General features: G+C 35.7%; 1 protein-coding gene across 50 annotated transcripts in view; it reads left to right on the forward strand.

Annotated features, from left to right (window-relative positions):
- The window catches only part of EYA4 (EYA transcriptional coactivator and phosphatase 4), a 384,171-nt gene that overhangs the window by 166,493 nt on the left and 190,450 nt on the right, over window positions 1-27,228 (forward strand). The window contains exon 1 of one of the 50 annotated variants that reach the window (XM_081530658.1): window positions 23,539-23,681. The exons of the other annotated variants lie outside the window; for them this stretch is intronic. Coding sequence (XP_081386784.1) covers window positions 23,610-23,681 — 72 coding nt within the window. The 5' untranslated portion in view covers window positions 23,539-23,609. Of the gene's footprint in view, window positions 1-23,538; window positions 23,682-27,228 lie in introns of those variants that run through there. 50 annotated transcript variants of the gene reach the window in all.

Here is a 27,228-nt window from a genome sequence, read left to right on the forward strand (position 1 = left end):
TGTCAAAGCTTTTATAAGGATTCTTATAAATTTTTTAGACACATTTCTGGAATAAGAATAGTTTATAGGGGAAGAAAGGATCTAGAGTTTTTCAGTTTATTAAAAGTTGTGCCAGGAAAAAAAATGTGGAAAACTTTATTTCTGTTTATAAGGGCATTCCGCTTCCGTATAAAGATATGACTCAGATCCATTGAAAATAGGTTGAGATGCATTTTTTTTCCACATGAAAGTTTCTGGGAGATCATATAAACAGAGCTTCTCTTTGGAACCTCTTATTTCCCCAGAGCATGGTCAGCTTTTCATTGAAACTACCAATGTAGCTTTTAAAGAACAGAATAACAGATAGACATTTTTGGTCCATAGACATCTTAACAAAGTTTCAGATAAATGATATGTAAAATAGTTCTTAAATGTTTACAGTTTCCTGGGAATGAACCCCTGTCCTAAGCTTACTTACAATGGCTTTTTCTCAATGGTTGCTATATTAAGATCTTTAATAAGGTCTCTTAAGAGTTTTTTGTCATTATTCATGCTCAAAGATTCAGTCTGTTATATTGAAAAATCTGTTTTACATTTTTGTAGTTCAAGAATTCAGGATCTTCAATGTAAAAACCTAATTAAGCAATTAATTAAGAGCAGGCTTTTTTGAAAAATAATTCTCAATAGGGTTACATTATATGGTTACATATTGTTTTAGCTCAGACTGCCAAAACAAAATATCATAGACTGGTGGCCTACATAACAGAACTTTGCTTTTTATAGTTCTCAAGGCTGGGAAGTCCAAGATCAAGGTACCAGCATAGTTGATTGCTGGTGATGGGTCTCTTCCTGACTTGTAGAATGCCTCCTTCTCACTGCATCCTCACTTGGTGGAGAGATACAGAGGGAGAGTGAGGGAGCCAGCTCTCTGGTGTCTCTTGTAAGAGTGTTAACCTCATCATAAGGGCACTGCCCTCATGACCTCATCTAACCCTGATTACCTCACAAAAACCTCCTCTCTGAATACCATCACATTGTTTGGAGGTTGAGCTTCAGCATATGAATTTTGGGGGACACAAACATTTAGTTCATAGCACATATGATCAGCTTTAGTCAAGAGTCCTTTGTTTACAGTTTTTCACTCGAAGGGAATAACATATGTGAATTAATAAAATTGGCATATTTTATCCAACTTGTACTAATAATGCACATTCTGATGGCTGTTATGATGATGTTAAGGAAATAAATCAGTGCTTGACCAAAACTCTCTATGGTACTTTCCCTAAAACTTTTTTATTTCTGAGTTTATTATTTGTTGTTCTTGGCTGTAATGAAAGTTAAGCAGAGTATAGGAGAAGTTGACTACTCATGGATTGACGGTGATGTCTGCTCAGTTACAGATTTAGAAATGACGGCTATTATTATGAAGCCAGATATTTTGGTTATTACGAGGGCCAAATGAGATCATGAATGTGAAAGAGTTTTGAGAATGAGCTTACTAATGATTAGTGTACTATCTATTAGTATTCAAAGTATCAAGGCAATATTCAGTATAAGGAGAGAGAGAAGACAATGGGTAAAGTCTGTGAACTTTTTAAATGCAAGAGCTTCTATTATATTATGGTATTATAATAACTAACAGGAAAATATATAATACAGAAATAAATATCTGTAATCATAACTAATGTGTAGCAGAGTAGTTTAGGAAAAATTAATTTAAACTTGGGAATTCTTCAGTCAGTTGAACACAATTATTTGTTTAAACCACGAATCTGGGCTCCAATTGCTATTTTCATTCATGATTCACGATAAACTTGTTTAAGAATAGCCATATATATTTAAAATTAAATTGGTTATTTTTCCAGTATATTTACAATTATAATTGCAGTATAGCTAATGGCCCTAAATGGTCTTTTAGTCTTCACATTTTTCCTTTTGGTTAACCTGAGCCTTTCTGAACTGAAGCAACCCTATTTTAAGAGTTTACTTCTTATTATGTAAGAGCAGAAACAGTAGTTTGTATATCCCTTATAAAATCTATTTTGCAGAAATATTTAAATGTTGCTAAAGTAATAAAATGAATTTTATAAAGGTAAGTTTTTTAAATTTTTAAAAGTCTAGTTGAATAATTGTACCTGATCTATTTTTAAGATAATTTTTGAACTGAAGAAATCATTTGGAAAAATTCCTCAAATATTTTTTCACTTTCACACCATACATTTCAGAATTTGACATAAATCCAAACACTCCCATTTCCAGGTCATGTCAAAAAGTCAAAACTGTTTGTTTTGCCGTAGCTTTCAAAGACTCCAGTAGTCCATAATCCAGAAGCAATTGTTTCCTTATTAACACTTAATTTTTCTTAGAATGTATTCACACAAAAGGGAGTACTGCATCACTGGGGTTGTTTGTTTTGTATTTAAGGGGAGCATTTGGTGGTCTTTTGACAGTTTTTCTTGGGGGCATAGATTTCACATTATGGTAATGCTTGTTGTCATTTGGGAAATAGTAATTATACATAATTCTATATTTTATTTGGGAGCAATAATTATGTAAATGTTATTTATTTTATATGTTTCATTAGGTCCAGTTTACTTGAAGTCATGCTATAACATAATATTTTCCTTTCAATATGGTTTGAATTAAAGCAATTGTTAAGGTAAAACAAACCTTTACATGAACCCCACCGATAACGTCACAGCTTCTGTTGACTTTTAAGTTCTTACTTCAACACAGCAAAACTCACTGACCTGAAACTTATTTGATATAAGAAACTGAAATATTCTTACTCACACCTCTGATCAGAGCCTTCTCTTTAAAGCAGAAGTATCCTAATGTACTACATTTTCAGCAAAGGATCTGAATTTGAATCTCAACTATCAAGTATTATTTTTGTGATCATGCTGCTGCTGCTAAGTCGCTTCAGTCGTGTCCGACTCTGTGCGACCCCATAGACGGAAGCCCACCAGGCTCCCCTGTCCCTGGGATTCTCCAGGCAAGAACACTGGAGTGGGTTGCCATTTCCTTCTCCAATGCATGAAAGTGAAAAGTGAAAGTGAAGTTGCTCAGTCATGTCCGACTCTTAGCGACCCCATGGACTGCAGCCCACCAGGCTCCTCCATCCATGGGATTTTCCAGGCAAGAGTACTGGAGTGGGGTGCCATTGCCCTCTCCCTTGTGATCATGAGGAAGTCCTAAATATATGAATTTTTAATTATTTTCCCCTGTAAAATTGAGATAATAGCTATCTTGCTGGATCAAATAAGAAAATGAATAGAGGAGTCTAAAAAATTCTTGTTTTTTTTCTACTGAAACTTCATCATAGAATACTTTTCCCATAAGAAACTCATAGTGAAAAGGAATCATCCATTTTTGCTGGGTTTTTCAGATATCCTGGGCTTTACTCATTTAAAGTACTGAATCTTTTTTTCTAGTTGAACTCTTGATTGAGCATTTTTCTAAGAATTATTTTGTATGTATTTTTTCCTTAAAGTGCCTGGATAGTATAACCTTATATTTACATATTCATCAAAATCATTAGCAAAAATTTGATGTGTTATTCTGTGGCAGGTTCCCTTCTAGACCTTGAGTATCAATTCAGTTCATTCAGTTGTGTCCAACTCTTTGCGACCCCATGGACTGCCACACACCAGGCTTCCCTATCCATCACCGACTCCCAGAGTTTGCTCAAGCACATGTCCATTGAGTTGGTGATGCCATCCAACCATCTCATCCTCTGTTGTCCCCTTCTCCTTCTGCCGTCAATCATTCCCAGCATGGAGATCTTTTCCAGTGAGTCAGTTCTTCCCATCAGGTGACCAAAGTATTCAGCATCAGCTTCAGCATCAGTCCTTCCAATGAATGTTCAGGACTGATTCCTTTTAGGATTGACTGGTTTGATCTCTTTGCTGTCCAAGGGGCTCTCAAGAGTCTTCTTTGACACCACGGTTCAAAAGCATCAATTCTTTGGTGCTCAGCCTTCTTTATGGTCCAATTCTCACATCTATCCATGACTACTAGAAAAACCATAGCTTTGGCTAGATGGGCCTTTGTTGACAAAGTAATGTCTCTGCTTTTTAATATGCTATTTAGGTTGTTCCTTTGTGACTTAGCTGGTAAAGAATCTGCCTGCAATGTGGGAGACCTGGGTTCGATCCCTGGGTTAAGAAGATCCCCTGAGAAGGGAAAGTCTACCCACTCCAGTATTCTGGCCTGGAGAATTCCATGGACTGTATAGACCATAAAGTCGCAAAGAGTTGGACACGACTGAGCGACTTTCACTTTAGGTTGGTCATAGCTTTTCCCCCGAGGAGCAAGTGTCTTTTATTTTCATGGCTGTAGTCACTATCTGCAGTGATTTTGGAGTCCAAGAAAATAGTATAAACTGATAGAAAAATAGACACAGGTCCATTTTTCACAGAATGTATGAACGAGTAGGGAGACAGACATTAGGTAAGTGATTTTGGAGCCCAAGAAAATAGTATAAACTGATAGAAAAATAGACATAGGTCCATTTTTCACAGAATGTATGAACGAGTAGGGAGACAGGCATTAGGGGAGACAGGCATTTAGGCATATAAATGCATAAAAATTGTGAGAAGTGCTAAGAAGGAAAACAAGAGGGATCTGCAAGAAAGAGCAGGATAACTACTTTAGATTGAGCGGTCAAGAAAGGTGTCTCCGAGAAAGTGAAACTTTAGCTGAGATCCTAAGTGTGAAAGACAGCCAGTCTTACAGAATGTGGGGGAAAGCATTGCAGGCATTGGACAGGGTGATAAGTAGACTTGGTAGAGAAAGCACCCATTTTATTTTCAGGAAACTGACAGAAAACCATGGTGGCTGGAACACAGAGACATGGACAGTTGTCTGACATAGATGTAGAGTCCTGAACATTTATAAAGCACAGTCTAAAAAATATCTTATAGAAACCAGTTGATGTGGGCTTCTCAGGTAGAAAGAACCTGCCTGCTAATGTAGGAGACATAAGAGACATGGGTTAGATCCTTGGATCAGAAAGATCTTCTGGAGGAGGGCATGGCAACACATTCTAGTTTTCTCTCCTGGAGAATCCCATGGACAGAGGAGCCTGGCAGGCTACAGTCTATACGGTTGAAAAGAGTCAGACATGACTGAACCATGTAGCACACACCAGTTGACTGAAGCATGTAGCACGCAACCAGTTGAGATATGTAAGGCATTGGTTATTTTTGTTTTAACAAAAAAATACACTGAAGGTTAAGAGATGACTTGCCTAAAGTTACCTTGTCATTAGGTTAGATGAGGGCTCCAGTCTCTGACACTTAGTCCTGGGCTCTTTCTCCTGTGAAAATCCTCTGGCTGAACATTTTCATACTTTCCCAGTAGCCAAGGTCATCATTTTGTAAACAGTTAATGAACTGAAACCCTGAAGGGCAGTTGGAGTATGGAAGGCCAGTTTCCCTTATGTAAAAATCTGTTGGATTCCTATATTTGAATGATAATTTTTTGTTGTCTCTGCTGTTGGGTTACTCCTCAGTTGTTGTCAGTTATGCTTTCCCTTTTCTGTTTTTGAGGAGCTACAGACACAAAAATTAGTATAGTTGGTTTCTTAGGCATGTGTATAGTCTCTTAGGCCCGTGTAAAGTAATAGTAAACAAGCAGCCTCTGAGTCAGAGCCCACTGGACTGTCCTATTAATATAGTCCATGAATTCAGATGTGTATACTTTGATACTATTTCTGACTGTTCATAAGTCTAGTTTGTTTGGCCTTTATTGGGTCTTTTCCTGATGAGGTTGTGAGGGTTCATCATAAGTGAGGCATTTCTGGTGTTTAGGAATGAAACTGTCTGGTGTTTGAGAATGAAATATCTCCTAATATTTTTTTTGTCTCAGTAGTCCATCGTGGGTGTATAATTATTCTTAATTGTAAAATGGGTTTTACTTTGGAAATATTTGCCTATATCCTCTGTAACAAAAGGCAGCATGCTTACTGTCCATAATAATAATAATAATAAAATGAGCTCCCTAAGCTCAGAGTAGTTTTGCTGTAATGCAGCCCATAACGTGTGCAGATGTCACATCACTCTGTGGGAATTGGAACTCAGCAACGGTCACAAGGAAATGCTAATATTCTGGCTTCTGCTATTGCTGTGAGTAATAAAGTCCTTTATCTCTGACCCCGAAGTCTCCTGTGTTCTTCCAGCATATAGGAAATTGTGACATGTTAACCTGTTAGCATGTAATTAAGGTAAAATCTTTGGCAATTTTATCATGAGGATAGCATGCTGAAAGGGCTTCCCTGGTGACTCAGCTGTAAAAAATCTGCTTGCAATGCAGGAGAAGCAGGTTCAATCCCTGGGTTGGAAGGATACCCTGGAGAAGGAAATGGCAACCCACTCCAGTATTCTTGCCTGGGAACAGAGGAGCCTGGCAGGCCACGACCCCTGGGATTGTAAGAATTGGACACAACTTAGTGACTAAACCACCACAGGATGCTGAAAAAGACATGGCTTTCTGGAAGAGAAAGAATGAGGAGAATCTCATGGCCCAGTTCATAGGATTTGAGAGGAATTCATGGGTTTCGTTAGTGAACATGTTAACCAACTCATTTGATCAGTTAGGGAATAAGTCATTCTTTATTTATTGTCTGTTAATGAGGACAAGTTGGGGATGTAGTTGTAGTGTAAGTACCCAGAAGCAGGTTCAAAGTCAGCTGTCTGAAAGGTGCCATGGTTGTTGCTAACTGTATTTCAGGCATGGAATTCCTTGCCAATCAATGTCAAAGCCACTCCATTTTGATGAGTCATACAATGATTCATCTTGGTCTGGAGGAAGGTTCTGACCCTCTCTAAACAACAGCTATAATTTCACACTCTAAGCAGGAAAGGAGGAAAGTTTGAAATCATGATGGGTGGAAACTAAACGAATGTCTAGAACTTTGGTTCATTTGGAAGATGAAGGTGCTTGGTGTATATATAATACTTGTTAAGGAAGAAGAGCAATAGTTGGTCTCTTTTATGGCTTAGCCTCTTCTGCTGTCTGTCATACAAATCTTAGATTCACTAGGAGATAGCAGTGAAAGGTCTTAGAGTTCCTTCAGTGACTAGACTGTTCTAAGAGCTTGTCCATGAAACAAACAAACAAACAAACAGACTTTCATGGAAAACCATAGATGAGGTATTGACTACTGTTTGGGCTCTTCTTATTGCCCTGGAATTTTACCAAAGATGATCTATTGGAAAATGAGAAACTGACCCAAAGAAATCTAGACAAATTCTTGCATTTGTCCTCTTTGCCTTGGAAAATTATTGTAATTCTTATGTTGCAACGGGGATAGAACGTTGGATATGTTATAATACTAGGGCAGTAAATGCTTTAGGTTAAAAAAGACTTCTTGAAACAATCCCAGCTATGCAAATCAAACCCTTGTCAACTGAAGGGAGCAAATACCATTGCCACATCAGAATTGTTATGACTACTAAGTCTGAAGGTTCCCCAAGCGGAAATAGATGATGTCAGGGATGGTGATCTTGCTGCCCAATACAGAGCATTGCATGGACTGAAGATATTAGAAGTTCATTTGACCAAGCTCTGAGCCAGCTACCAATCAAAACTGAAAATGAATGTACTTTGTTTACTAGCATGGGGCTGTTCTTTCCCTCACTGCCCCTAGATCCTTCACCCCCTGAACCCCAGCTTCAGCTTCTTTAAGGAGAAAGATGGTTAGGAATGAGGCTGTCTTGAAGGAGGACCAAAATGCACCCATCCAAATGGTGGGTAAGAAATATGTAATATGCTGGGAAACTCTGGGAAGAAGAGGGACTTAAGCTTTCCTGGCCACGTGAGATAGAAGTTCCCAGTTCTTCATCTTAACCATCCGTTGGGGGGAGGGAGTACCTCAATTTAGTGAACATGTCTTGAGCTGAGTTTGCAGTGGGGGAAGGAAACTATCAGACCTTGTGAGTGGAACCTGATGGTCAATTCTGTGTATCATTGTTGGAGGTTCCACTACTGAATTTAGATGCTTATTCTGTGAATGCTAATAAATCTGTTGAATGCTAATAAATCTGAGGATTCTCCTAATCTGAAAGAGCTGCATAGAGAGATGTGCGAGTACCTTTGGAACCCTGCAACCTTAGTGACTTCTTTTGAGCTTCAAGTTTCTATGACTTTGCTGCTTGAAACTTCCAGCAAAAAGAGGCAGCCTTCACTCATAGGTGCCATTTGGGGTTCTGAACTCATCACATCTGTGACTCAGATAATAGGAGTGACACACCATTGCCCTTAACCTTACCAAATAGTCCATCAGCAAAAGCAGAATGTGACCCAACCCCTTCACCTCTCATTCAGAAAGCCTCTGGACACCTTTCAGTGTCTTCCTTGTCATTCCCATAACTGTTATTCATGTATTTCATAGGGCAAATAAATGCCACTGGTTAGTGGTATGAACAAATGGTGATCAAAGTGACTTGTCCCCCAAACAAGACTAAACTCAGCCATTGGAGCTGCACTGGGAACCTTAAGCTTTACCAGCTGACCTAGAAGCCACATAGGAGGTACCATCCACCTGTGCCTTTCCCACTGATGCCAGTTCCACTGTCATGTCCCATCAAATGTACTTGCCATTTAGAAGACTTTTATGTTAGAATTGTCATAAGAGACGTTCAAATGTTTAAGGATTATAGATCATATATCATCAAATGTGGAACTCAATCTAAAATGAATCCACCCTTGGTCACTCTGCGGAGCTTCATGGAGGAGAAACAAACTAATCATTTATGTGTGCCCTGTGGGACATTATCTCTGTCTCCAGTTAGAAGGGCTTCTTCCTTGGTGTCTCAGATGGTAAAGAATCTGCCTGCAGTGTGGGAGACCTGGGTTCGATCCCTGGGTTGGGAAGATCCCCTGAAGAAGGGAATGGCAACCCACTCCAGTATTCTTGCCTGGAAAATTCAACGGATGGAGGAGCCTGACAGGCTATAGTCTATGGGGTTGCAAAGAGTCAGACAACTGAGCGACTGACATACACACACCAGTTAAAAGTGATATGGAGTTTGTTCATGATTTTAGCTGATGTGATCATTCACATGAGCTTGGCCCTGGAATGCATTCAGACCAGACTCAACTCATTGGCCGGGTTGTTGTAGATGACAGAATTGTCCTAGAGTTCCTCTTGTGGGGCACATTGGTGTCTGTAGATGAGGTAGAAAGGCTGATACAGAAACTTAAGGATAACACCACATGATTGACTTTGATGGTTTCTGAGATTTGTCTAACTGATTTGGTCTAGTGCTCTGGGGGGCATGGTTAAGATCTGTTCTTCAGGTTGGTCTAATTCTGCTAATTAGGTGAGTTTAGATATAGAGTTTGAGGAAAAGGAGGAGCCCATGATTCTGGCTTTTGCATTTATTTCTATGGAAAATGTTTGACAGTAAAGATAAGCTTGGTGGAAAAGTAATGAAATGTAATACTGGACATGTTAAAGTTTGATATGGCTGTGAGATATTCACATAGAGATATAAGTTAGGAGAAAGTGAGAGTTTAGAACTCAAGAGGATGGATCTTAATAGGTGATAAAACTTGGGGAATCTGCAACCTACAGATAGTATTAAGACGTGGGACTAGATGAGAGGAAATGTTGGGTTGGTCAAAAAGTCCATTTGGGTTTTTTGTAAATTGTTATGGAAAAATCCAAATGAACTTTTTTGGCCAACCAAATATAAAATTTGAGTGGTTTGGGACAGACCATGTGTTTTGCCAGTAGCCTCACCTCTTCTTGGTCCACTTTTCTCCTTCACATTACCCACTTGGCCTCTCAATATATTTGAGTTTGTCAGCCTTATCAGAGAAAGAAGGAAGAAGGTTAAAAAAATGGTGACTATAATTACTGCATTGATTACTATGTGGTATTTGTTACACAAGGTCATGGACTTAATTTGCCCAATGTTTATTTAAAAATAGGCTGTTAGGGTTCAAATTTTATATGTCTTATATTCTAATATAGGTACCACATTAACAACCTGGCTAAGAAGACTGCTGTAGTTATATAAGGCTGTTTAGTTTTGATTCCATATGACCTTTTCAAACCAGCAATTTGGGAACTTATTGTACACACAGAAATTTAAAATTGTTTTTCTCTCCCTACTCCATGATTTCTCATTTTCAGTTGTCAGAATTATTTGATTGAACTTTTGATGATCTTTTGTTCTATTATGTTGGCTCTGCTTGTTTCTTAATTTTTAATATCAATCTTTAGGATTTTCCCAAAATTGTCTTATAACTAATAAGCCAATAATGAAAAATGGAAGGAAATGCTATAAAAGAGCCTGGAGATATTTTATAACTCTGGAGATGGAGGGTTCTTGAGAGGTTACTAGACAGTGTACAAAAGAGGAGATGATGCCACTGAGCAGAGAAGGAACAAAGAAAGAGCAGTGGTTACAGATGCACCTACCCCGTGCAAAAGTTTATGGAAGGTGAGTAGTCAAGGTGAATATGAAAGATGTAGCCCATGAAACTTCAGTAACTGATTTATTATCTTGATTTAAAAAAAAAAATGTGATTTCTACTAAACCTTAGAGTTGTCATGATTGACTAAACTTAATCTTGGTTTGTATGTTGCTTGAAAGGATACTCTTGAATTTAACAAATACCATTGGAGAATGGACACCAGGCAAGTCACTACTGGAATGTACCAACAGCCAGCCATTCATAATAGCTTTGCTTTTTATCAGAATGTGGGTTAGGCCCCTACTGAAGGCACTTACATCACTGAAAGGTAGAACTGGAGGGACTACATGGAGGGTTTGGAAGTCAAAGTGCCATTTTCAGTATTTTTTTTTAAAAATTTAATTAAAGTTGATTTATAATATCATGTAAGTTTCAGGTATACAGCACATAGATTCAGTTTTATATATATATATGTGGTATATGGGTATTATATATAGAGAGATTCTTTTTCAGATTCTTTCTCCTTACAGGTTATTACAAATATTCCCTGTGCTATACAGTAGGTTCTTGTTGGTTATCTGTATTATTTGTAAATCCCAGCCTCCTAATTTATCCCTAAATGGCAACCCACTCCAGAGTTCTTGCCTGGAGAATCCCGGGGACAGGGGAACCTGGTGGGCTACCATCTATGGGGTTGCACAGAGTCAGGCACGACTGAAGTGACTTAGCAGCAGCAGCAGCCCACCCCCCCTTTTCCCTTTTGGTAACCATTTTGTTTTCTGTGTCTGTGAGTATTTTATGTATTTTATTAGTATGTATTTTAATATATAAGGAAAACCAAGCATTTACTTGGGTTCACAATAAGGCTCTACTGACTTCTAAAAACATCTAGTACCTTTGATTTGAGCTATTTTATTAGCTCATTTGTTCCTAGAGTTTATGTCATAAAAATGAGCAGCACTGATTGACAGATATAATGCCTGATTTTAAGCATGACTAATGAAGGCAGTTATGGGTAAATTAAATCTGTTTCATGAATGGAGTATTCAATTTTGTGGTTTGCGTTGAAAAACAAGTGCTATATCATTGATACTCTGAGGTAGAGACCTTTATTTCACAGGTGGGGAAACAAATGCTCAGAAAGAATAGTTTATGTATTTGTTAGGTCGCATAATTAATTGATTGTGGTACACAAGGGCTAGAAGGACATCGTAACAATCTTTGTCCATAAAATGTTACTTAAAAAACTATTAGTGTAATTTTCATCTTTAAGTATAACAATATAATGTAAAAGTTTACATTTACTTTTATGATTCTGGGAACACTTTGTTGCCCTGATGTAAGCTGAGATAATGATTATATTTCTCAGAAAAATTGTAGTTATCTGTGCTCTTTAAGAGTTGAAACTACAAATGCCATTTATTTTCATGTTTATGTTTTCCTTATCTACAGGGTTTTCATCACATGTGGCTCATTGCTCTCTCTCCACTCCCCCCGCCCCCCGTCCCCTGAGATTGGGAGAGAAAATTATCAGCCAGGCAGCCTTCTTTAATTTATGAAGAAATTATTTTGCCCTTCTCAGAGTTTTAGATATGGTTTGTTGGGTCTCAGTTGTGATAGAAAGAGACATAGATTTTTGCTTCAGTGAATGTTTCTAGAGGTCTTCAGAGTTTAGGAAATATTGAATAACTTAGAATCTCTTAAAAAAGTAGCCAATTCAAAAGCATATTCTGTTGAACTTAAAAACTCTAATGTATACTACAATACTCAAGAAGCTCTAGGTAGAGGCAAAACTATTATGTATATTAATAGGATAGATAAACAGTAAGATCCTATTGTATAGCATGGGGAACTATATTCAATATTTTGTGACAAACCATAATAGGAAAGAATATGAAAAATTACATATATATATATATATATACACACACACACACATACATGTATAGCCTAGTCACCTTGCTTTATGGAAGAAATTAACACAACACTGTAAATCAGCTATACTTCAATAAAATTTAAAAAAAAAAAGGAAGCTCTAACTACTTAAGACAGTTTGGCTGCAAAGAAGACATTGCGTTTTAGTGATTCTAACCATACTAAGATCAAAGAACTGAATCTGTCAAAAATAGGATCTCTAAAATAATTAATCAACACATTTTATTGACTCTAATAGAACGAGGCAGTCCTCTGTCCAAGAAGTATTATAGTGGCATCAAAACCCTGGCTAAACATCTGCTGCTGGTGGGATGTAGACCCTTAACCAGTTTCTCGGCAACAGCATCCATGCCCAGTACTCTGGGGAGATAGCGCCGTCTTCAGTTCCTAAGGACGCTGAGGTTTCTGTAGTGCAGCACAGACCTGAAATAGGTAGTGGCTTTTCACTCACTTCCTCCTTCAGAAATGAAAATGACTTTAAGAAACACTTGTGCTGCAAATTACTCAGAATGAGATATTGGATCCTTGGCTGTTGGTCTTTATTTGGCGACCTTTGCCTTACTGTATCATAGAGCCACACTAGAGACCAAGAAAAATGAAAGGAGAAGAAACCATCCCAGAATTATGTAGACAAATTGGAGGCAGTAATCCCCATAATGCCTGTAAATGCTAAATTGAAATATTGTAGGAGGAATTTATGACATGAGCTTAGCCTTTTGTTTTTCTTTTTGAGATCTGTGAGACATATTTTTAAAAGGGTAGATGTGGAAAGTTCATAACATTATTTACTTGAAGGAAAACAATACTTTTTTTTAGCTGTAAACCATTAGAAAGAAAGGGAACCTCGGTGCCAGAGAATAGACTTATTTGCACTAGCCTTATCTCTTGAATTTAACTCTTCTGCTTCCTTTTCATTTCTTTACAGTTTAACGTATCTCTGTTTTGAAAACACAAAGGGTTTTCTTTTAGAAAATATTTTACATAAAATGATAACTGCTGTGTGAGCACTTTTAATTGTGTTCACTCTTTCCTCTACCTCAAATAAAACTACATTAAAGATGAATGAAATTAAAATGCCTATAATTATCTTTCCACTTTGTTAGCACGCACATATGTCTGCTTAGGGGAAGAAGAAAGTTTTGTGCTTTTTGGAGAGATGTAATAATGAAAGTGAAATCTTAAAAGCCTTCTGCCTCATCAAAAAAAAAAAGAAAAGAAAACCATAAAATGCTAGTTGGGACTTTAAAAGAATACCAATCCTTATTTAATCCTTATTTAAATGTGTACCAATTCTTAACTTGCCATGAAGTATTTCTTCTGCAGAAATGTTTCACTTTAAAAGAAACTCAAGTAAAATTTGCTTTTAGAAAATTTAGTGCAGGGATTTAAACTCTTCAAGTAGATACTCCAGTGGGTTATGAATGTGTCCCCATGACAACAGGTTGACAGCCTAGGAGTCAGGATAAATACTTTAGGTCCCAGTGAAAGACGGGAGCTGTTGATGGGGGTGACCTCTGACGGCCAGTCATCTTACTATAAACAGAAAGGCGCGGAAAGCCATTGGTCAGAGCCAAGAGTGTTTACTCTCCAGGCCTCCTGGTTAACCTAAATAAATGCACTGCTTCTGGAGCCCAGAGGTTCATGACAGAGCAAGGTGTTTTTAAAGCTACCTGGATGTTGGTTCGAAACTATAAACTCTGCAGACTGTTCTGTAATCCTTGAACCGGGTTTCATTCTGCTCTCACTGGAAAATGGAATTTATTGGCTGTTGAACTTCACACACATGCACGCACACACAAAACTTCCAAATAAAACTGGAATTAGCTTCAGGTTTTTGGACTTTGAATGAGGTAAGTTGTATTTAGCTTTTGACTGAGGCATTATAATTATTGTGTTATGTGGTAAGTCCTTGAAGTGTAGGCAGTTCTATTTCAGCAAATAGTATTAGGTAAAATAAGTTTGGACTTTTCTCAGTTTTAGCACAAGGATGATAGAAGAAATATGTACATAAAATTTGAGTGAGTAGGTCATTATAGAGAAAATCCCTGGTTGGTCCATGCTGAAGCTGTTAAATACCTTTTGTCTTTACTTAATAAAATTCAATAATTTTGAATTTTAATTCAAAATTAAATTACTACTATGATTTATGTTAATGTTAAGAAGAAATGCAGGTGATAAAATAATTGATAATTAACAAATTAGTGCTCCTTTAGAAAACTGTAGTAGTTGACTTTGAGGGATTTTTCCCTTTTAATAAAAGATGCATGATGTAGGATTTTAAAAATTAATACCAGCTACTTAAATGAAAGGCTATTTTTTTTTTCTGGATAATTTTTGTTTTGAAATCTTGTGCTGAATTGGATATTTTCATTAGATTTCAGATGTAGTCATCTCAATAAGCGTGTTATATTTTCTATGAAAACAAATATTTTCCTCCATTTATGGAACTTTTTTCCCCAAAAACTGTGATCTTAAGTTTAATTTTAACTTTATAACAATACCTTAAGTTTCCAGTTGGTTTTTACCTTCATTTGAATATGCACTTGAACACTTGCTTTGATTTAAAATCTTGAGGTGGAAGCCTTTGGAATGCTTTGGGTTAAATTACTTATATATATATATATGTGTGTGTGTGTGTGTGTATATATATATATATATAAATCTTTGAATCTCATGAAGAAAGATTGTGAATTGATATTTTTGCTGCATCAAGGAACCAAGCTGTGGGTGAATTGTCCCAGTAATTGCAGTATCTTAAAGATTTTTTTCATTCAAGACTACTGAGGAAGGGTTTGCTCTATTGGTACTGTTTTATTTTCTTGTGAGAAAAACAAAATTCAGGAGAAGAAAATGTCTTCTAATTCTAAGGGTCTGTGAATACTGATTTACTGCCAGAGTTAGATTGTTTAGGGAAACTGTTTGAAGAAAGGGAGGATGAATTATCACAGCCAATAAGTTTTCCAGTTTGGTTTCCAGGGTCTACTGAGCATCAGTCAGCACTATCCAGTTTCCTGCTCCTTTCCTGACTTGCGGTTACTGTTTTCTGGAATCCTGTGTAATTGAATAATGATGTTGCACTACCTTATTTCACTTTTTGCCTGTTTGTTTGTTCTTTCACCTAACCTTTCCTAAACTACTAAAATATTATCAAATTGACAACAAAAGCAAATACGAATAATCATATGCTGTGTTGTGATATAACTTCTTAGGGGGAGAGGGAAAAAGAGAGGAAGAGAGAAAGAGAAGCCAATTTTTTAAATCCCTTTGATTTCTCTCTTTCCTCCTCGAAATTCTTTATAAATTATTGTTGTCAGAATTTTTGAAATTGTATGATCTGACTTTTTGAACTCAGCCACCCGCAGAAGGAAGGTGGTTGTGTGTGTCAAGGGCTGTCTCACATTTTGCTTTGGGGAGATACTATAAACCAATTTTGAAGGTAACACAGCTGTTGGAGAAATACAAAAGCCAGATGACTTCATAAGTGTGTATTGAGGAAACCAGGATAAATTGTCTTTAGAACCTGCTCTCAGAAAGCCATTTTAATTGAGGTCAAAGAGGAAAAAATTGTAAGTATATCTCCATTATTTATTAGGTTTACCTAGAATGAGACCTTCACGACAGATAAACCTAATCTGTAATTCCTTTACTCTTTAACCCTTGAGTTTAACCATTCTGGAGATCTGTTTTACATTGAGACTACAGAGGGTACTTCATTCTTTATGATAACCAAGTATTTAGGACCACAGAAATTTTGAAATTATCTGACTAAATTTCACTTCCATGTAAAGAATCAACTTGTGCATTTAAAAATATTTGTAATAAATTGCTTAGTTTTTACCTGGAGTTACATAGTTAATGGGACTATTTTTTTCTGACCACATATTTGTATGTGTGAAATATGTTTCGCATGGAACTGTTTTGTCTTTTGCCCTTAGCTTGCAGGTAATTCAGAATGTTACTTTAATTTGACAGAAAATCTATTAAAATGGAAATCACATAACTTGTGTTTATTTAAGAGTGCAAATTATGCCACAGTGTTTTATTAACTCTGCTAATGAAGAATTTCATTTTTGGATTAAAACCTGAGGAAAGATGATTTATAACAATGGTTATGCAAAATAGATTTAACATAAAAGTACTTTAGATTTTGAAACTCAAAATGCTGCTTTTGAATTTCAAAATCTAAATATCATTTAAAAACAAAAGTAAAATACATTGTGCTACAGATACATTTTTGCTTATTGTGTATAGTTTAATTTTAAAAATAAAGAACTTGATGCCAACAACGCAGGATTTTCTCTTTAAAAATTGTTATTTTAATGGAAGGTAAACAATTTAAAATTTACAAAACTTGAAAATGTAGCTGTCTGTTTATACTTTTTAATCAATATGTTGTACCAGGAATATTAATATCATATGTAAATTCATCTTCAGATTAATCTACAGGTATATGTTGTTCAATCTAAAATTGCCTTTAACATTTTATTGTTTACATTCTACCTATCAATTTGTTTTTAAAGACTTCCTCAGTTTTCTGTACCAGTTATTGGGATACCTTTGAGCACATTAGGTTTTAAAATATTTGTTGAAAATCTTTTTTTAAAATTTGTATATATGTATTCAAATTTAAGAGATTTTAACAGAAGTTTTTACTAAAATTCAACAATTATATATTAATAAGCCAGACTATCTCTATGTTGATTATTGTTCAAATTGAAAAGGTTAGTTATCAGTTGTACCCCCAGGGATGGGGGAGACTGGTGGGCTGCCGTCTGTGGGGTTGCACAGAGACACGACTGAGCGACTTAGCAGCAGCAGCAGCAGTAGACAAATGATACTAGGTGCACTAGAGTATGTTACACAGTGATTGATATTTATTCTTTAAAACAAATGATAGTTAACGTATGCCTGTGGCCAAATTCTTTTGAAGTATCATGACTAAGATAAGCTGAATTTGTTAAATGGTAGAGGACTGTGTTTTCTAGGGGCCAGTTGTGCTTGGCAGGTCATGATAAATGGGAAAGTTTTTCTTAACCTTGTGGCCAAAACATTCCAATATCTAAAAAAGGAAAAGAAACAAAGATATAAAAATCGTTGGTGAAAACATTCGCAAGATTTCTCTGTTTAGGGGAATAAGATCAGTTCGTAAGATTATTTTTAAAGCGTTGTTGTTGTCAATTCATAAATCTTCACTCAAATGGAGGGAAATCTAAAGATTTTCATATTTAAAACGGGTGGATTTAGTCTTTACTGGTTCAGTGAGAACGGGTATAGTAGAGTCAGCAGTTCGAATTTAACTGCAGTGGATTCTATCAAATTAACATTATGCTCACTGAGTATTTAGTTCTTAGTTTAGAATTGCATATTCTATTTTCCTTTTTGTTGTTTTAATACTATCTGTCTTGAGACACCCAGGACTGCAAAAATACATGTTCAAAAGTATAAAAAGACCAATATATATAGGTAAATATCTCTTAGGAGTTTATAGCACATATTTTTGAGGAAATCATTTTAACACTTGTCTATTTATATTTATGCTAAGTATTATGGCAATCTAGTCTCATTTCCAGACTTAGAAAGGGGACCAACTTTCATATGAGCTGTAACATGATATGTTAAGGCATCTTATGGTTCCTTTTGTGGCATTTTAAGTACTGTGTTACTTTTGATATAGTCCCTGGTGGGTAGTAATGAAAAAACATACTGCAAGAAAGAGGTTGAAATTTTCCTGAATATTTTATACAGTATATGTGGAGTTTATGGCAGGTGACAAGAGACTATGGCATAACTAAGGAGAAAATGTACTCCAGAATTTTAAAAGTTCATGTAGTTTGACATTTGATTGAATACAAATACACTGTACATGAATAATTATGCTTTGTTTCCCTGAGTCATTGTTAGTAAGTTGCTTTTTAAATATATCCAACCTTGCAATGAACTCTCAAATAATTTGAACCCTATTGTGACAGTTGTAGTTGATGAAGAGTTATAGCCTATAGGATTTTTTACCTTTAAAACATAATTCCTCCCCAGTGTGTAATTTTATATAACCTCCCTCCCCCAAACCTGAGCCCTGGAAGGTTCCCGCATTAAAGGCCAGAAATCAAGTAAGATTGCCATGACAGTTCAATACTAGAGGGGTAAAATAATTTCACTTCAGGTTTTGGGGGGAGGATTTGTTTTTATTAACCCTCTAACTCAACTATTATAGGTGCATGTGTTTATTTTGTTTACTGTTGCAGCTAATGACAGAGTATTCATTTGTATCTTTATATTTTGTCTCTGAATACCCATTAAAGAATTTTTCTATAGACTGAAGTAGATGTAGACTTCCGGTTATGCAGCAGAGTTCTCTCACTTTTATTATAAATAAGTGGGAGCTTGGGCTTTTGGAAACCCATACTTGGTGTTGCAGGGAGAAGCTCAGGTAAGCAATGATAAAGATACTGAGGAGGAATATACTAAGAAAAGGGAGGAGTAAAGAAACTTCCCTAACCCTATGAAAAGAATTTCAGAAATGTGTGAATTATAGATCCACAGGATTTTTGTTTCTAAGGAACAGTAGTTTATAAAAATGGTTTTTATTAGATTATTTAGTGATTAGATTTTTACCAAGTCAGTCTACAAAACTTTAATTTTTTGAACACTGTTTGGCGACATGGTATTTATAGTTTTTTGAAAAACCCCTCAAATTTGTGTGGGCCTATTAAAACAGATCTATCTGTTTTAAAGCTCTGTGTGACAAACTTTGTGTCCCAAAGATTTTTTTTTTATTCTTTTTTTTTAGAAGTCAAGTACTCCATTGTAACATACCTTTAAAATGTAAAATAGATCTCCCTGAAAAATGTGGAGACATTTTCATTGAAGATGGTTTAGAAGGTGTAAATTTTATCTGTGTGGGGCTAGTAGAGTAGCAATTCAGTGCTGATCTTCTCAATAGAAATTGTACTACTTGGATGCCCAAGAAATCACAGGTCATCACATTAAAGGGTATATCCTGTGCTAAATTCTAAAGTAGTATTAACTTATAAATATTATATTTAAAAAATGAACATATATTTTCTTTCATTACTCTAAGTAAACATTAGAATAATTTTTGACAAAGCCTTGTGCAAAAAATATATATTTACTTGAATATGCCAACTATTATTACTTTGACTCGATTTTAAAGTTAATTTGTATACCTACTTTTATATTTTTTTAGCTATGTTATTGTGTGCATTCTGAAGTAAAATATAAAAAGACATAGTTTAATTCATATTTATATAATTCTATTAATTAGAGAACAGGATGATCTGGGTGGAAGCACATTAAATTCTAAGTTTGGTTCAACTAATTGAAAAAAAATTAAATGTGTTAAAAAGAATCAGCTAATGGAGACGTATTAAATGAGAGGGTAATTTACATTTCTAGAATAAAGCTGCAATAATTAAAAGAAAAACCTTTAAATTCTGATATGTAATTTAAAATTCAAATATGGCCAAATTCTGTTAGAAAATATGAAAAAAATGGCACATAAAATTTATATCTCAGTAGGTCTCTCGCTCTCATTTATTTTACTAAATCAAAACTTAATAGTAACTAAAGTTAGGTTCTCATTCTGCTTTATCAGCAATAATTTATAATAATTTATCTAACCTAATCATAAAATACATTTTATAAGGTGTGTATTAATACAAAACTCTAGGCATTGATACACTACAGTATTTATAAATATTATTTATGAGTCAGATTCACATTTTGTAGTATTCACATTTGAAATAGAATCAAAGCTGACAATTATTGTTGACAGTAATTCTGTATCACTTTATGTATTTACCAAGAATATTTCATGTGATAACCTACAATCAATTTGCACTGAAGGAATAAATTTTATTTTTATATCTATTTTTATCCCTTCTTTTCCTTAAACAGTAATGCATTTAAATCTATATTAGATTTCTGCTTGGTTCAGTGAAGAAATAAAGACTGTCTTACATACCACCCATAGGAATTTGTATGTTACTCTTTACACCAGAAAACTTTTATTTCTAAAGTTTTTATTTTGAATTTATAGTTTCGAATTGATCTTTTATTATCACTGTATAGTATGTTCTAAGGCCTTATTGTTAAAGTTCATTTCAAAATAGAATAAAGTTACAAAAGAGCTCTTTCAGAATGTCTTTTTCCATTATTCCATCTTTTACATTTTTTTTAATCATTAATGTTTCAGGATTTATAAACAGCAAGATTAAGTACAAAATAATTGGGATAATTGGTTCCAGCTCTTTTAGAAGATGGTGGATAGGATAAAAGAAACATTTTTCTTTGCAATTTTTTTTTTATGAGCTAATTCTGTTTTCCTCAAAAGATCATAAGCCTCTCAAAGTATCTAGTGGCTAGAAAATGTGAAAAACTTCAAGGTAATCTTTGTAATAGAACACAATTTTCATAATGCAAAATATCCTAGAAATTATATTTTCTACATGTATTTTCCAGATATTGAAAGTATTCATTATTCTCAATACCAGATCTCACATTCTTTATAATTGTTTAAAAAGTACAGTTTATATTGTTCATGTCAGCCTAAAGATTTGAAGAATGAATAGTTTCATGAAAAAGAAACGTCAATTTTTTTATAATTGTCTAGCTAATGTAATGTTGTTGACCAGTCTTTTCTACCTCCTTGTTCTGCTTTATTTCCTCTTGGCAGTCACTGCTATTGACATTATATTCTTTGCTTATCTGCTTCCTTTTTTATTGTATATCTCCTCAACTAGAATGCATGATCCATGCAGGCAGGTTTTGTTGGTCTAAGTCAGTGCTGTTCAACAAAAGTACAGTCTGAGCCACTTGTGATTTTAGCTTTGTTAGAAAAATAAAAGAAAATGTTTACAACAGAATATACCTAAATTTCATTTCACTTACATATATAATATTGTTATGTTATATATCAATATTATATAAAAATATTGAAATATTTTCCCTTTTTTTACATACTGAGTCTTTGAAATCCCCTGTGCCTTTTATACTTACAGCAGATATCAATTTAGACTAACCATATTTCAAGTCCTAAATAGCCACATGTGACAAGGGGCAACTTTGCTGTACTGTTGAGGTCTAGTTCATCTCCATGCCTAGAATGGTACTTCGTATACCCCAAGACATTCGATAAAGCCTTTTGAATGAATGAATCCTGATGCTTCAGACGTACAACAGCAACAACCACAAAACAGAGATTGTTTTTCACATTACACTATCTTTGCACTTGTTAGGGTGTTAACGGTGGTGGTGGGCACGAAAGGTATTTGGATAATTTGCTCAAAACTCCATCTCACTTTGCTTATGGACTTTACATGTTACTATTGCTTGGTTAAAAACTGGCTACTTCCATTATCCAATTTAAAAGATTCACTTAATGGTTGATATATCACAAGAAGTAACTAGTAGGATCTCCTTCAAAAATTTTCCACAGAATGTTAGTTTTGACTCTTAATTTTAAAACAACCTAATAAAAGCAACTGGCAAATGGAACATAAGAGAGAAAGCCTTGCTATATAGCATTCAGTCTAATTCTCTCCCTGTTAGCTGTGAGACTTTGCTAGGTTTTTAACCTATGTGAGCCTTAGTTTTCTCATTTTTAATAGAATTTCAGGCATCATGCCTGTCTTCATAGATTAAATGACACACGCAGGTTTGATCCCTGAGTTGGAAAGACCCCTGGAGAAGAAAATGGCAACTCATTCTAGTATTCTTGCCTGGGAAATCCCACGGGCAGAATAAACGACAGCAACAATAGTCCAATACCAGTTGAAAGAATACTTGCTTAATAGATGGCAGCAATTGCCATTAGTATGATATAATAAAAATTGAACTTTTAAATATCAAAATGTTTTGATCTTCATTTTAAACAATATAGTTTATGTGTTTATGAATTTTAGGTTTTTAACATTTACTGGTTAAAATGCCCTCAGAGATCTGGATTTGAAATTTACTACATAACTTGCTTGCAGATTTCTCAGTATTATCATCTGTGGCTTGGGGTAAAAATTAGTAACTACCTAAGCATTGCCCAGCATATAATAAACACTCAAATATTTCAGCTGTTGTTCATTCATTCAAAAATTTCAGCATTTTATATTTGTATCTTCATTACATACTAATAGTTATATCCTTGAAATAGTTAAACTTTTAAGTATTTTTCATCTTACTTTGATTTTTGCGTGTACTTTTATAACATTTTTTTAACTTTTATAACATTAAGTAGGGTTAAAATTCACATTTTTGCCATCAATTAAGTGCATTAAACATTGTCTCTTTTCTCTTGGCATATTCTTTTGTTCACTTCCTACTGTGTCTTATAAAATTTGAGATTTGGATTAAATTATGGGCATGAAATTTTGTCTCGTATCTTGGCCTACTTGTTTTCAACTTTATTCAAAATAAATTTGAAACTAAATTAGTGGTCATTAAAGACAAAATTCTATGTATTTTGTAAGAGTAGTCTTTCTTTAATAGTGTGTATATCTCAGGAGTCACCATTTAATGAAGTATTGATCTCTCAAATAGGACAGTGTGTTTAAATTTAGGTAAAACTGTCTATTTGGCTTCTAATTCTGTAATGAAGATGCTGAAATAAGTTTTTTTTAATTTATTTTTATTAATTGATTTTTTATTGTAGTATAGTTGATATATAGTGTTGTGTCAATCTCTGCTGTACAGCAAAGTGACTCAGTTATACACATATATATGTTCTATTTTTGCATTCTTTTCCATTATGGTTTATCACAGGATATTGAATATAGTTCCCTGTGCTATACAGGAAGACCTTGTTTATCCATTCTAAATGTAATAGTTTGCATCTACCAACCCCAAACTCCCAGTCCATCCTGCTCCCTAGCTCCCTCCCCCTTGGCAACAACAAGTCTGTTCTCCATGTTTATGAATTTGTTTTCCTTTGTAGATAGGTTCATTTGGGCCATATTTTAATTCCACATATAAGTAATATCATATGGTATTGTCTCTCTCTTTTTTTGTACCCCAAGTGGGACACTTGTCTTTCTCTTTCTGACTTACTTCACTTAGTATGATAATCTCTAGTTATATCCATGTTGCTGCAAATGGAATTTTTGTTGTTGTTTAGTCACTAAGTCATATCTGACTCTTTGTGACCTCATGGACTGCAGCACGCTAGGCTGCTCTCCCCTCTACTGTCTCCCAGGGTTTGCTCAAACAATTGTTTCCCAGACTTTGCTATGACCTGTCCATGTTGAGTGGCCCTAATTGACATGGCTCGGAGAAGGCAATGGCACCCCACTCCAGTACTCTTGCCTGGAAAATCCCATGGACGGAGGAGCCTGGTAGGCTACAGTCCAGGGGGTCACTAAGAGTCGGACACGACTGAGCGACATCACTTTCACTTTTCGCTTTCGTGCACTGGAGAAGGAAATAGCAACCCACTCCAGTATTCTTGCCTAGAGAATCCTAGGGACGGCGGAGCCTGATGGGCTGCCGTCTACAGGGTCGCACAGAGTCGGACATGACTGAAGCCACTAAGCAGCATAGCTTCATTGAGTTATGCAAGCCCCTTCACTATGACAAGACTGTGATCCATGAAAGGGCAAATGGCATTATTTCATTCTTTTTTATGGCTGAGTAGTATTCTATTGTATATATGTACATGTCTTCCTTATCCATTCATCTGTTGATGGACATTTAGGTTGTTTTCATGTTTTGGCTATTGTGAACAGTGCTGCTATGAACATAAGGGTGCATGCATCTTTTGAATTAAATTTTTTTCTAGGTATATTTCTCACATTGGGATTGCTGGATCATATGGTAGTTCTATTTTTAATTTTCTCCATGATTGGAGCTCCTATGACTCATGATTAATGGCTCTACATAATCGGCATTTGCAAAATAAGTTTCTTAATAATTTATCTAACTTTTTTCATCAATTCAGAAAAAAGATAGGGTTTTGAAGTATTTTAATGAAGTCATAAGTTAACATTTTTTGATCTTTGTTATTACCAAAGTTTTTTCAAGGACAGATTAAAAGATCACATCATGTTGTTGTTCAGTCACTGAGTTGTGTCTGACTCTTTTTGACTCCATAGACTGCTGCATGTCAGGCTTCCCTGTCCTTTACTATCTCCCAGTGTTTGCTCAGATTCATGTCCATTGAATCAGCAATGCTGTTTATTCATATCATATTCTCTTTTATACTTTGTTTTAGTCAGTAACAATATGCTATCATTTTTGTCTTCGAAATATCTATTGAAAACATTTTCTCAACTCTCCATAGCTCCTGTCTTAATTTAGGTCTTCATCATCTCTCATTGGTAGAGTGAATGATTCACTTACTGAACTAGTATTTGGGGACTGTCTTAATCCATTTGGGCTGCTATAATGAGATACTTCATGTAGTTTATTTATTTATTTTTTTTCAGAGGACTGGCTTTTTCTCTTTTTTCTTTTCATTTTTTAAAAAACTTATTTATTTTAATTGGAGGCTAATTACTTTACAATATTGTAGTGGTTTTTGCCATACATTGACATGAATCAGCCATGAACTTCATGTAGTTTATAAACAACAAATATTTGTTTCTCTTAGTTCCAGAGGCTGGGAAGTCCAAGATGGTGGCTCCAGCATGATTTTATGTGATGACAGCCCACCTCCTGATTCAAAGCCAGTGACTTCTCATTGTTTCCTCACATGGTAGAAGGGATAGGAAGCTCTGTGGGGTCTCTTTCTTAAGGGCGTTGATAGCATTTGGAAAACCTTCATTTTCAGGATCTAAGCACCTCCCAAACGGCTCACTTCCTAATTTGGAGGGGTTCAGTTCAGTTCAGTTGCTCAGTTGTGTCCAAATGTTTGCAACCCCATGAATCACAGCACGCCAGGCCTCCCTGTCCATCACCAACTCCCAGAGTCCACCCAAACCCATGTCCATTGAGTCGGTGATGCCATCCAGCCATCTCATCCTCTGTCGTCCCCTTCTCCTCCTGCCCCTAATCCTTCCCAGCATCAGGGTCTTTTCCAATGAGTCAGCTCTTCACATGAGGTGGCCAAAGTATTGGAATTTCAGCTTCAACATCAGTCCTTCCAATGAACACCCAGGACTGATCTCCTTTAGGATGGACTGGTTGGATCTCTTTGAAGTCCAAGGGACTCTCAAGAGTCTTCTCCAACACCACAGTTCAAAAGCATCAATTCTTCAGTGCTCAGCTTTCTTCACAGTCCAACTCTCACATCCATACATGACCACTGGAAAAACCATAGCCTTGACTAGACAGACCTTTGTTGGCAAAGTAATGTCTCTGCTTTTTAGTATGCTATCTAGGTTGGTCATAACTTTCCTTCCAAAGAGTAAGCGTCTTTTAATTTCATGGCTGCAGTCACCATCTGCAGTGATTTTGGAGCCCCCAAAAATAAAGTCTGACACTGTTTCCACTGTTTCCCCCTCTATTTCCCATGAAGTGATTTTGCAAATGAATTCTGGAGGGGCACAATCATTCAGACCAAAGCAAGGAGCATCTGTTCATAGCTAGGGATTAGTGATATACACCATCAATACTGTGTCTGCTTTTATGGAATGTGTACTTTTTCTCTTGTTGCATTAAACTCTTAACTGTCTTTCAGTCCTCAGCCTGGCCCCTTCTACACTGTCTGATGCACCATCTCTACCCAGTCTGTCTTTTAAAATCCTTCAATGGTCTTCATTGTCCAAATATTAAATTCCAAATTCTTCATCATTTATAAGGCCTTCATAATATGATTTCTCTGACAAACCCCATGATGTTGAAGTACCTACCTTTTTCCAGATTTAGTCTTTGAAACCTATGTCCTTTAACACATTATTGACTGGAGACATATGGGCTTCCCTTGTGGCTCAACTGGTAAAGAATCCACCTGCAATGTTGGAGACCTGGTTTCTATCCCTGGGTTGGGAAGATTCCCTGGAGAAGGGAAAGGCTACCCACTCCCGTATTCTGGCCTGGAGAATTCCATGGACTGTATAGTCCATGGAGTCGCAAAGAATTGGACATGACTGTGCAACTTTCACTTTTACTTTCTTTCATATTATGTCCATAGGCATTAGTTTCTGCAAAACAGTCAATAACATGTTAAAACTTAGTTCAGAAATCACATCCTTTGTGCCATCCTCATCTTCCTTTGGCTGAGGTAGATTTTCCTCTGAACATGGATAACACTGTATAGACTCTCCTATAATAGTCATGGTATCCTAAATATTATCCTTCCCTCATTTGACCATGAACAAATGAATAAAGCCTATAAAAAGAATTACTTTGAAGAGTGCACAACTCTAACAATATCTAAAAGGATATATCTACTTCAGTCTTTCATCACATACTGATTAGTCACTGGGTTTCCTTGGTGGCTCAGTGGTAAAGAACCCATTTGCAATATAGGAGATGAGAGATGAGACTTTGACCCCTGGGTTGGGAAGATCCCCTGAAGAAGGGCATGGCTACCCACTTCAGTATTCTTGCCTGTAAAATCCCATGGAAAGAGGAGCCTGGAGGGTTGCAGTCCCTAGGGTCACAAAAGAGTCAGACATGGCTTAGTGACTAAACAACAACCACAACAACTAGGACTGTGCATACTAGATAGTAAGTAATCAATAGATGTGTTCTCTGACATTACAATTAATACAGAGAATAAAATAATACTAACTTTCTGGTTAATTATTTAAATAAAGATGTTTTGTAAAGCCATTGGTATTAAAGATTTCTTTAAAAGCTTTGTTTTTTTAAACCACAGGAAGGTTGTCTCATTCTAACTCTTGCTTGAGAATGTCTGTCTAGTTTGCTTATGTGATCTGGAGCTTCTTTAGTTAGTCCCAAAGTCAAGTTATCATAGTCTTTCAGAAACTAACATTCACT

Source organism: Giraffa tippelskirchi, chromosome 9 (genome assembly GCF_054371585.1).
Source record: "Giraffa tippelskirchi isolate mGirTip1 chromosome 9, T2T-mGirTip1v1.2.pri, whole genome shotgun sequence".
NCBI classification, from domain to species: domain Eukaryota; kingdom Metazoa; phylum Chordata; class Mammalia; order Artiodactyla; family Giraffidae; genus Giraffa; species Giraffa tippelskirchi.